Here is an 11,098-nt window from a genome sequence, read left to right as displayed (position 1 = left end):
AGAATAGTTTTTAATGATTAGCTTATTAGGCTAGCCCAAGATCTCAATGTTTAGAGGATTAGGTAAATTTCTAACTTGAATAGTTTGCACTAATCTGAAATCTGTTGGACCGACTTAATTGACATTCCTAAACATAATAGTAATTTGATTTATGAGCTCATTTTCAATTAGAGTGATTTTATTATCTTATTATCTTTAACTAAACAGTAAATCTAAAAAGGATAATCATATAAAAATCAAACAAAATCTTTCGCAACTTAAATTATTTTTATTGGAATAAGAGATTTTAGTTTTAGGTTGTCATGAACAACTCTAAAAATACTCTTTGATTATGAATCATATTTTTATATATTTAAATAATTTTAACCAATATTTATGAGTTAATTTTAATAAGTTTTTTGTCTGTACTTTATAAATAACAATTTGATACATAGGTCGTGCGATGGATAGGATACTGGGATCCTAGTAAATATAAAAATACAAGAAAAGAAACATGAAAATTGATAAAATTAGCATAGCCAAACTCAAAGCATCTAGAATAAAAGAGTGAATTTTTTTTATCCGCTATATTAAAATGAATTTGTTGGAAAACCGAGAAAATGATGTAATTTTATTTGATATTCCATCATTTCCTAACGATTTGTTGAAAAAAAGGAAAAGAAACGGTATATCCTCAAAACGCAGAGTGGAGCTTCTTTCATTTGATAAAATTTGTTGTTTTCTTCGTCTTCCTTCCCTCACTCTCTCCCCTACTGATTTCGACCTAGATATGGCCAGGATTGTTCCCATGGCATCATCAATTAAACCCTCGCTCACCTCCCTCAAATTCTCTCCCACTGCTCGCTTCGCTCTTCCTCGCTCCTCCCCTACTTTATGCCGTAATAAGGTCGCTTCGTTGCACCTATCCAGTGGTACGTTTCGTTGATTCTCCACCCCTAATTTATGCACTTTATTTCCTATTTACGAGACTCGTTCTCATGCTCCGAATTTATGTGAATTTCTGTGTATTTGGATTGATAGTAGTCATAATCTGTACAATGAAGATAGTGTATTTGGTTAATCGAGTTTTTGTGCGTCGATTTGAAGGAGCAGTTTTGGATAGGAAAGTGGTTGCTGTTGTTGTGCCAACAATCTGGGGAGGATTACGTTTCTTGTCGTGTTTAGGAGAGAAAAGGAATGGTCTAACTTTATAAATTTGTTTGTAATATCAGTTGCTAAAATATCAGAGGCAGCCAGTGAGGGAACAATTGGGGTATTTATTGACCGGAGGAATACCCTACATCTTTTGCTACTTAACTGGCTCGCTGGTAGGCATATTTTAGTTTCTTCTAACTCATGTTTTTTCTTTTCCTTTTTTTGGTTTCTAGTATACCTATCTCTTTAAGAGATGAAACATATCAGTACCAAGATTTTTTTGTCTGGAGTAAATGCAAACCGGGCCGATTAATATTATTTGACAGAGAAAATTTCAAACATAAAATTAATGCCTGGAACTGTCCTGATTGCTTTTCTTAACTCTTAGCACTGGCCATCAATATCACAGCATCATCAATCATTCAATCCTGATTTAATTCTGTGATGTTGGTAACTGGAAAAACGGATGACTTATGTGTTGATCTCTATGCTTGTCCAGTAATTCCACAGCTGCATCCTTTTGGGCTTAAAACATCTAAGCTGTTCAAAGAAGATATATCTAGCAGATCAGTAATCGTTGCAGGAAATACAAATACGACCCAAGCAAGCACTGCTACTACACAGGAAAATGTTTTAGAGTGGGTTAAACAGGACAAGAGGAGAATGCTTCATGTTGTTTACCGTGTGGGCGACTTGGACAGGACAATAAAGTATATTTATTTTATATAGCATTTGATAGGCTGTTCATCTTGCCTTAGTATAATTACATGTTTGGCCACAGATTCTACACAGAGTGTCTTGGGATGAAACTGCTGCGAAAGCGAGATATACCAGAAGAAAGATATACCAATGCATTTCTTGGATATGGGCCTGAAGATTCTCACTTCGTGATTGAACTCACTTACAGTAAGAAATTGCCAGTATTTCTGAATTAGTCTTCTACTGACATCAGGATTGCTTGCCTGGATACATAAGCTTTGAACTTTGGCTCTACACACACAGCACACTGTTATATATTGTTCACAGTGCTGACTTATATATTTGTTGATATTTCAGACTATGGGGTTGACAAATATGATATCGGCAGTGGTTTTGGCCATTTTGGGATTGCAGTGGAGGATGTAAGCTCTCACACAATTTATGTTACCATGCTGCATACTCCCTCCGTCCCAAGATATTAGACCCCTTTCTTTTGGGCACAGGAATTTAGGAGAAGTTGTTTAGTGGTGTAAGTGGAGTTGGTAATAAAGTAAATTTTTTCCATAAATAGAAATGGGTCAAGTATGTTGGGACACCCCAAAATGGTATATGAGTCTAATATCTTGGGACGGAGGGAGTATTATTTTGGAAATTACCAATAATTGTTGCACTGCATTCTTGAGTAAAAGTATAAAAGTAGAAAGGCTACCAAATATATGTTACCATTTATATTATCTTCTAAACTAGTATTTGTCACATAAGGTGACTCTTAAGATTTCTCATAGATATTCTAAATTTCGTTGTCGATTACTGCATACAAGTTTTGATAGTTATTTCAAGAAATTACAAGATTATTTCATAATAGCATTGGATATGCAGGTAGCAAAAACTGTAGACTTGGTAAAAGCCAAAGGTGGTAAAGTAACAAGAGAACCCGGGCCCGTCAAAGGTGGGAAAACAGTGATAGCATTTATAGAAGATCCTGATGGTTACAAGTTTGAGCTTTTGGAGAGGGGTCCCACACCCGAGCCATTATGTCAAGTTATGCTTAGAGTAGGAGATCTCGATCGTGCTATTGAATTCTATGAGAAGGTATACATTTTTATGTCTTCTTGTTCAGTATAAATTCATGATAGTGTTTCATCTTTCCTGACACCTCTGCAAAATCATTAATTCGAGCCACAATTTAACAGGCTTATGGCATGGAGCTTCTTCGCAAGAGAGACAATCCTGAATACAAGGTAAAATTGAGTTTCTTGTTAGATCCAGCTGGTAGTACATGCAATTTAATTATTAATGTTGTATTGGAATACAGCTTTCTTTGTATGTAAAACTTCATGATTGTTATTTTCATTCTCTTTAAGTTCCAAGGCCAGTGTGCTGATGCAGAGAACTAAAAAAGAACATGTTAGGCAATTTTCAGTCAATAAAAAATTGTTGAGGGCTATAAAAAATAGCCACTGTACCATCTCTTTGATCTGATTCAATGCTTGCTTTGAATCATGTCACGCCAGTCTCATCTTTAAAATCATACGTGTACAATGATGTGTGCTCAGTATAGTTTACTGTCCTTGCAGTATACAATTGCAATGCTGGGGTATGGTCCTGAAGATAAAAATGCTGTGATGGAGTTGACATACAATTATGGTGTTACTGAATATGACAAAGGCAACGCTTATGCTCAGGTTATCTCTCCTCTGATTCTTGATCTTATGCAACCGTTACTTTGTTATAACTAAAAAGACAACGTTTTAATATCTGCGTGACTATATCTTGCAGATAGCTATAGGGACAGATGATGTTTACAAAACTGCTGAAGCGGTTAAGCTATCCGGTGGAAAAGTTACCAGAGAACCTGGGCCTTTACCTGGTATCAACACCAAGATTACTGCATGTCTGGATCCTGATGGTTGGAAGACGGTATGGTCCTTGCACATGGAGTTTATCAATTTTTGTCTGGCTTAATTATTTATAATGGTCTTGTGAATCTTTGCAGGTTTTTGTTGATAACATTGATTTTATCAAGGAGCTGGAGTGAGCTATTTGTACACAATTTACAATTCCAGCCAATAGGAGAAAAGCGTCAGACCAATATTTCCAAGTTCATCGGCTCAAAATGATGTGGCGGTAAAACATCTATTGGGTTTGGTTTCGTAGAATAAGTTATGTGGCTTCTCGAGTCATAGGATTAGGAGCTGAAGAAGGCCACCAGAATCAGAAAATTTATAATATCCCCTATCGATGCATTCTGCAAAACTCAGACAGTAATATATTGTCCATTATAGTTCATCTCTCTGTCCATCACATGAAAAGATTTCTAGTTTTTTACTGAATAATTGTCCATATATTTAGGTGAATCAATCATCTTCTTCCAAATTTCTTGTTCTTTCCAGTAATATCAAACAGATAGTGGTGTATTGTTCATTCACCTAGAAGGAGTTTCCTTAGCTTAAGAATTAGAGGCTTCTTGAAGTGGTGATGATGATCAATTGTAAAGCATGTATGAAAGTGGTCTATTTTCTAATCCAATTATCTAGATTAGTTTTTAGATTAAGAATCGATCTAGAATCATGAACCTAACACATATTACTATATATTACATACAGTTTTATTATATCATGGAATTTTTGAAAGAAACAGGATGTTAAGTAACACCTTCATATGACACTCCAAGAGGAATATATTATGCTCGATTCTATAATGTCAAACAAAAGAGACCCGTTGATAATCAATATTAAGTGGAATGTGGAAAATATCTCATTGTTTAACAAAATGAGTGTGAATTTTGAAATATTCAAAGAATCTTGATATTTTTTTAAACTGCATTTAAGCTTATTTTTACTTCACTCATATTCCAATAAAATGATGACGTGCGACTCAGTTGGTAAAACGTCTCCTCCTCTTTAACTAATAGATCAGGAGAGACCTCCTAATTATAAAATACATATGCCTATCTTGATTGAAATATAAATGCACATTTTATATATATGGAGTATTTTTTTAAAAAGGTATACAAAATACTCGTCTCATTTTAGGAATCTCAATTGAGTCCAACCCAGGTTTTAAAAAATATAAATGAAAGTTGGCAAAAAATAAATACTAATGAGTCCTATTTAAGAAATAATATTTGAGTTGAATGCGATTTTATTACCATTTATGAAATATTTTAGCTAAGACTCTTAATATGGGATAAATTAATATAGAAAATTGGGACTCCTAAAGTGAAATAAAGGGAGTAATCGTTTTAATTGTAATGACTACTAATTAATTTCATGATTTTGAAATTATAATAAAAATTATAACTTTCAATTTTCTTTTATAATGATTAAAATTGAAAAATCGATATGGCACAAAACCGTATCAGTTTAGGTAAATTGGTATCGTTTTAATCTATACTAAAAAAATAAAATGTCAATCATATTTTTTCCATTAACATCGATTTATTCAAAACAATAATATCCCTGTCCCATCTCTCTAACTTTATCGTCTTCTTAATCTCATAATTTTTTTTTGGACGGAGGGAGTATTGTTTTATTGTCACATCACTAGTATTTTATTTTTGATCGGGACAATTACTAAGAGCATCCACAATAGCGGACATCCCGGCGGACGTCCGACCGGCGAGCGGCTCGTCCGTCGGGGATGTCCACTATTGGGGCGGACGAACTGATAAGGATCCAAGTTGATTGTGATCCAATAATCCAAGATTAATACCCATTGATTATGTTTGATCTAACAATATTTTTGTGAAATGGTTTTCAACTGAACACAAAAACACAAAATAAAAGAAGGATAGGGTGGATCTAGCCTTCAAAAACTAGATCCAAAAAGATTTGATGGAGAGGAAAGAAATGAAGAAAGTGAATTTGATATTAGCTAAATCCATTGATGGAGAAAACACTCTAAGCAAACTTCAACATACAAGATTTAACTAATGGCTCCACTACTCAAAGGAATTCACAAGCCCTTTGATGCATATCTATACTTGATCATACTTGAACTAGCAATTGATGAAAACCATACTTGAACTAGCAATTGAGGAATAAACAACCTAGAAAACTAGGAATTAGATAAAACCCCCAGAGGGGAAACTCTATCAAGAGAGAACAAAGCTCACAAGCTAAAAATTCAACAATCCCCCCTCAAAAAATGATGAAAAAGAGTATTTATAGTTAAGGCATCGGACAAAACGCCCGCACAGGCGTTTTCCCCGTCTCATTTCCCCTGGTCGGGCGAATTCTTTGTACTCGCACGCGGCTTTAGTAAATCGGTCATAACTTCCTCCTCCGGACTCCGATTGGAGCGTGTAAGATACTCACGCGAAGCTCTCTCAAAGAGGAAGACATTGGTGGCCTTCCCAAAGCGTTTGGACATCATGTCGATAGGCTGATCGCTGGTTGAATCCAGCTGCCATTGTAAACTTTGACGCACGGCTTCCATGATCGTATCACGAACGGCTGACGGACATCCGGGACGGACGAGAGGTTGTCCGTGGTCATGCATAGACGTCCGTCGGGTCGTCCGTCCTCTTGTCCGCTATTGTGGTCAGGCGATGGACGTCTCGGCGAACGAGAGCATTTTTCGATTTTTAAATTTTTTTTTCTTTTAAAACTCTATATATATGGCTCGTTGCACTTCATTTCATTTGCACCACTTGTATTAACGTGAGTCTTATATTCCACTAATTTTTTCAACTTACTATTCTTTACATTTCTTAAGTCCATAATAAGAGTGATTTCTATTATGGGACGGAGGGAGTATTTATCTAGAACAATAAATATTTAGTCAAATATTAATTGTGTTTATAATATGGGTATTAAAGTGAAAAGTGAGCATAGATAACATAATACTGGTAACGCTTCTTCCTCTCCTCTCTTGTGCAACGCTGAATGATTGCCATAATGCAACCAAAGTCATTTCCCATTTTTTCAAAATTAATGGGGGATATTAATTTTCTATGATATTATCCAAGGTTTATAGTTGTATATATCGGTTGCTAAATTTTATCTTGTTTTGAAATGAATAGGTAATCACATTTTTATATTAGAGCATTCACAATAGGGGTGTCGTCTCGCCGCCGTGCAGATGGCACTTGACGATCGCCGCAGGGAAGGGCAGGGCTAGACTCTGCTCGGTGCCCACTCGGCGGTCGGACGATGCCTATCGTACGCCAAGCAGCCGCCGAACGCGATATTTAAATTTTTTTTTATTTCACCACTCATTGGACTTCATTATTCACACCTCTTATTTTTTTAATAAAGTATGCTTGAGTGTTTGCTATGTGTTTTTACTCCGTTTTTGTTGTTTTAATATTTGATAAACACTATCGATTAGAATTAAATTAGAGATCTATTGGAAAGGCTGAGTTAGCTGTTGGAGGACTGAGATAGAATAATAATGTGACAGGAGGAATGTTGAGGCTCTGAGATAAGATGATAATGTGGTAGGAGGAATTTTTGGAAGGACTCTCCTTTCTCTTTCAGCATTTATAAAATCCATACCGTATCCTGCTGCAGGAGGCCGACCATTGTAGCACTATTTTGTACTCCTAGTAGTACTTGAATAGCACTTTTCCGTTTTACACTGTTTTCCCGTTCCAACATAATTGCAGGATACACAATCCTGAAATTTGAATCATGTTTGGAACATCAATTAGAATCCCACCAATATACAACTATCTTTACATTTAGCAATGACAAAAACAGAGGGGACCTCCTTTCGCCACAATCAATAATACTATGTCGAACAAGAAATGACCAAGAATTCACATACTCATCAGCTAAATGTGCAATGACATCCTAGTTGCATGAATGTGCGTAATGAGAGCATAGTTTGCTCACTTGAAATAACCATGAAAGTAGACAAGATTACATCAAAACAGACTCAGTTGTATGTTTGGATCAAATCCAACTATCCCATTCAGTGATATCCAACCGGCGCTGGCAATCCATTCAACTCCTTTCCTTGATAGTGAATATCCTGCAACAAGCATACCATAACTTGTTAGCTAACATATGAGACACCAATTAAAACATGTTATCACAAAATTTTACAGCCACTTACAGATGCATAGTGATTGACATCGCGGTGGTGAGCCTCATCGGCCCTAACAACAACCACAACATCACGAAGAGTAGCATCCGGGTTGAGGCGCCAATAGTCAATGGCAATAGCAGGAGCAGGAACATTCTCAATGTTTCCCTTGTCAAGCTCTTTCAAAAACTCAGTGTAGGAGTGGATCGCTTCTTCCTCCAAGTACCCAACGATGCGATGACTAAGCTTTGGGGAGACCAGATAAGAGACAAAATAGGCGTTGAAGAAGACGCCCTGGACGGCAAACACCAAGGCACGCTCGTACCAACGGGGCTTAGCCACCTCCATGAAGGTCATCAGATGCATCCGCTCATTCTCGGCTTCCTCAAGAAGGGCCTTGATCCATCCACCACTGTGCTCAAACCGCCGCAGGGACTTGCAGTGCAGCAGCATCCCTCCCACCATGCCGGGAACGGCTGCTACCGTCTCAAGCATCATAGCACGGCATCCATATCTCCTCTGTGATGAATTTCAGATAAAAAGAAAAAAGGTTAATGTAACCAGTCTATAAAGGTTGGAACGTTGACGGCTATGGTGAAAAATATGATCTCTAAATTTGGTCATTTGTAAGAGATATAATCCAGCAATTTGAAAAAGCTAAACAATTTATTTCAATAAATTTTCTTTAACTTAAACAGTTTGATTTCGTAAATTGATTTCAATACTACCAAAAAACTATATCAAGACGAAACATACGTACGTTTCAAAGATCCAAGTACACTAATAAATAAAATAATTGATTATATGATTAATAGTAACAGATGCAAGCAACTTAAATTAAACAAATCTAATTTAATATCAAAATATTTCAATACATTGCGTACTAAATTAAGAGCAACCCATACCCCTTCCCGTACTTCAACCAACCATACCTCTCACAACACGCCTACAACCCCATATCTCTCCCCATACATCTACTCCAACAACTTTAATTTTAGTACTTTTTTAGTTATCAATCAGTTTATAAAATTAAATAACACTATAAATAACAAAATCACTACATTAAAACTTGTAAAACTATTCCAAGAAAAACCATATGCTCTCTATTTTAATCTCAAGACGTCAAAATAAAATCATACGCAATATAGAGCTAAAATAATAAAAAATACCTGAAAAAATATATCAGTAGGAAATCTGAGCGCCTTGACAGTCCAATAGGCCACCTTGTCGAGAAACGTGACCGGCGCGTGATGCTTTTCCAGATCTATTTTCAAATCAGCATTGTACGTCTCCCATGGCTGAATCAAAGCAATTTACATCATCAATTAAATGTTCGAATCAGAAAACAACACTATCAGTATAAAATTACCATAAAGCAGCTCCATCTCCACTCCGATCCATCTTCTTTGGTAATCTTCGGGCGCTCAACACCCCAATAGCTGACAATACCTTTGTTATCATTCCCACCGCCGCCGGAAGGGGCAGAGTTTCCAGCAGATCCGCCGTTCACCTTCTCCTCCTGTTGCTGATTCTCACCCAGCACCACCGTACTGGCGTTGCGCGATCCTGTATTAGTGGAGAACCTCATCCACTTCTCGACCACAGACTTGGAAGTACTAGGGAAGAAAGTGATGGAGCCTCCACGAACGGAGGTCCTAACCGATGAAGCACAACCTGTAGCGCTGCCACGCGCGATGGCAGTCGAGAAGTAGCGCGGCAGCGCCGATCGCGCCGCCTTGGTTGCGCTACGGCTCATCATCATTTTGTTTTAGGTTTAGGTTTAGGATTAAGTAGCGAAATTTGGGGTTTTGGAGGATAGCTTATTGATCAAGTTTTTTCTGTGATTTTTCTGGTGTGAGTTTGTGGCTCCAGAAGGTGGCATATATAGTATAGGGGTATAGTGGTAATTCACGTAATGCGGTTATCCAACTTGTTTGGAGGCGGTGGTCTATTTCCATTTTTGACCTTTTCATGAATTAATTGTAAATTAATTAATTTGGAGCATTCTGGAGAGAAGTATTTAAAAGACGAAAACGGGCTTGAATGGCAAAATTTTGCACATATCCCAAGGCACATCCACTTCAAACAAACTTGTATTCCGTCCGTTCGCTCATAGTTGAATCATTTATCCATTTTGAGAAGTTCTCTTATAGTTGAGTCATTTTCATATATAGTAGTATCCTTCCGTCCCACTTTTTTATACTCCATTAATTTTCATGGTTGAGTCATTTTCATATATAGTAGTATCCCTCCGTTCCACTTTAAGAGTCTCAATTGAGTTCGGAACGAATTTTAAGAAATGTAAAAGAAAGTTGATGAAAAAAAATAGTGGAATGTAGGTCCTATTTTTTTATATTAATTTTATAATAAAATGTTAGTGGAAAAAGGTTAGTGGAATGTGGAGCCTAATACCATTTATGGAATATTCCAACCGAGACTCCTAAAGTGGGACACCTAAAAATGGTAAATCGGGACTCCTAAAGTGAGACGGAGGGAGTAATTTTTTCCCAATTCTTACTTTACTCTCTCTACTTTATTCACTTTCTATTTTATTCACTCTCCTTCTTTTTTTACCTTTTTTTAATCTATTTATGTAACACATTTAATATTCCGTTGAAAAGTTTCGCCTCAACTATGAGGGAATGGTTGGAGTACTTAATTATCGATTAAATTTTTTAATTATAAATAACATTATTAAGTCTATGATTATTTATCTATCGTAATTGCATTTATAAATAAATAGATGAACCTTGCGCGCATCTGAATAACTGAATCGAGTCTCATTAAAAATTAGGATGACCTATAGCTGGGGAGGGTAATTTGGAGAAGAAAATATTTCCATGCTTGGACGTAAGCCGGTAAAGGGCAATATTGGAATTTTGTTATCTTTATAGTCAGCAAAGCAAATCAAATTACAAAAGTATATTTCTTGGAGAACAAGTCGATGAGAAATTTCCGTAGGGACCACGCAATTTGGATAGGTGCACCCAAAATCAATTCATTTAACCGCCTCCTAATTAATGTTCCTTTTTTATCGCAGAATTCCAATTAAACTTGAATAATTGCTTCAAATATCAGAAACCAAAAGTTTATATCAATGTTGATCACGTTTATATCAATGTTGCCAATATAAATGCGACGCCAAGCACAGAGAAAAAAGAAAAGGGCTTGGCATGATAAAATACAATGGATATTAACCGGTAATTCATCAAATCTTAATACTATTAATTAA

At 36.3% G+C, this 11,098-nt stretch overlaps 2 protein-coding genes across 3 annotated transcripts; one reads left to right on the top strand and one right to left on the bottom strand.

Annotated features, from left to right (window-relative positions):
• Positions 1-649: 649 nt before the first annotated feature.
• On the top strand, positions 650-4,209 carry LOC125201573 (probable lactoylglutathione lyase, chloroplastic). Of its 2 annotated transcripts, XM_048099745.1 has the most exons (10): positions 650-911; positions 1,212-1,307; positions 1,634-1,844; positions 1,916-2,040; positions 2,191-2,255; positions 2,713-2,925; positions 3,027-3,074; positions 3,411-3,518; positions 3,613-3,753; positions 3,830-4,209. In XM_048099745.1, exons 1-10 carry the CDS (start codon positions 770-772, stop codon positions 3,869-3,871), a joined length of 1,191 nt encoding a protein of 396 aa, XP_047955702.1. In that variant the 5' UTR covers positions 650-769; the 3' UTR covers positions 3,872-4,209. The 2 variants fall into 2 exon arrangements, with proteins under 2 accessions (XP_047955702.1, XP_047955703.1); XM_048099746.1 differs by lacking the exon at positions 1,212-1,307 and having other exon boundaries at positions 653-911.
• Positions 4,210-7,518: 3,309 nt separating this feature from the next.
• Positions 7,519-9,710, bottom strand: LOC125188954 (ubiquinol oxidase 2, mitochondrial-like). The gene is made up of 4 exons (XM_048086117.1): positions 9,236-9,710; positions 9,036-9,164; positions 7,897-8,385; positions 7,519-7,812 (listed from the first exon to the last, which is right to left on the bottom strand). Exons 1-4 carry the CDS (start codon positions 9,626-9,628, stop codon positions 7,753-7,755), a joined length of 1,071 nt encoding a protein of 356 aa, XP_047942074.1. The 5' UTR covers positions 9,629-9,710; the 3' UTR covers positions 7,519-7,752.
• Positions 9,711-11,098: the final 1,388 nt, after the last annotated feature.

This window comes from Salvia hispanica, chromosome 1 (assembly GCF_023119035.1).
Source record: "Salvia hispanica cultivar TCC Black 2014 chromosome 1, UniMelb_Shisp_WGS_1.0, whole genome shotgun sequence".
Lineage (NCBI taxonomy): Eukaryota > Viridiplantae > Streptophyta > Magnoliopsida > Lamiales > Lamiaceae > Salvia > Salvia hispanica.
The sequence above is the reverse complement of the archived record's forward strand: the minus strand, read 5'-3'. Positions and strand labels throughout refer to the sequence as shown.

What these genes read in the sequence shown, in the direction of transcription:
- LOC125201573 (XM_048099745.1), top strand. Translation starts at nt 770, where the DNA reads ATGGCCAGGATTGTTCCCATGGCATCATCAATTAAACCCTCGCTCACC. An exon ending in TTCGTTGCACCTATCCAGTG is followed by an intron (nt 912 to 1,211) that starts GTACGTTTCGTT and finishes TTGTAATATCAG; the next exon opens with TTGCTAAAATATCAGAGGCA. An exon ending in AAGGCAACGCTTATGCTCAG is followed by an intron (nt 3,519 to 3,612) that starts GTTATCTCTCCT and finishes TATATCTTGCAG; the next exon opens with ATAGCTATAGGGACAGATGA.
- LOC125188954 (XM_048086117.1), bottom strand. Translation starts at nt 9,628, where the DNA reads ATGATGATGAGCCGTAGCGCAACCAAGGCGGCGCGATCGGCGCTGCCG. An exon ending in GGAGATGGAGCTGCTTTATG is followed by an intron (nt 9,165 to 9,235) that starts GTAATTTTATAC and finishes GCTTTGATTCAG; the next exon opens with CCATGGGAGACGTACAATGC. An exon ending in CTACTGATATATTTTTTCAG is followed by an intron (nt 8,386 to 9,035) that starts GTATTTTTTATT and finishes AATTCATCACAG; the next exon opens with AGGAGATATGGATGCCGTGC.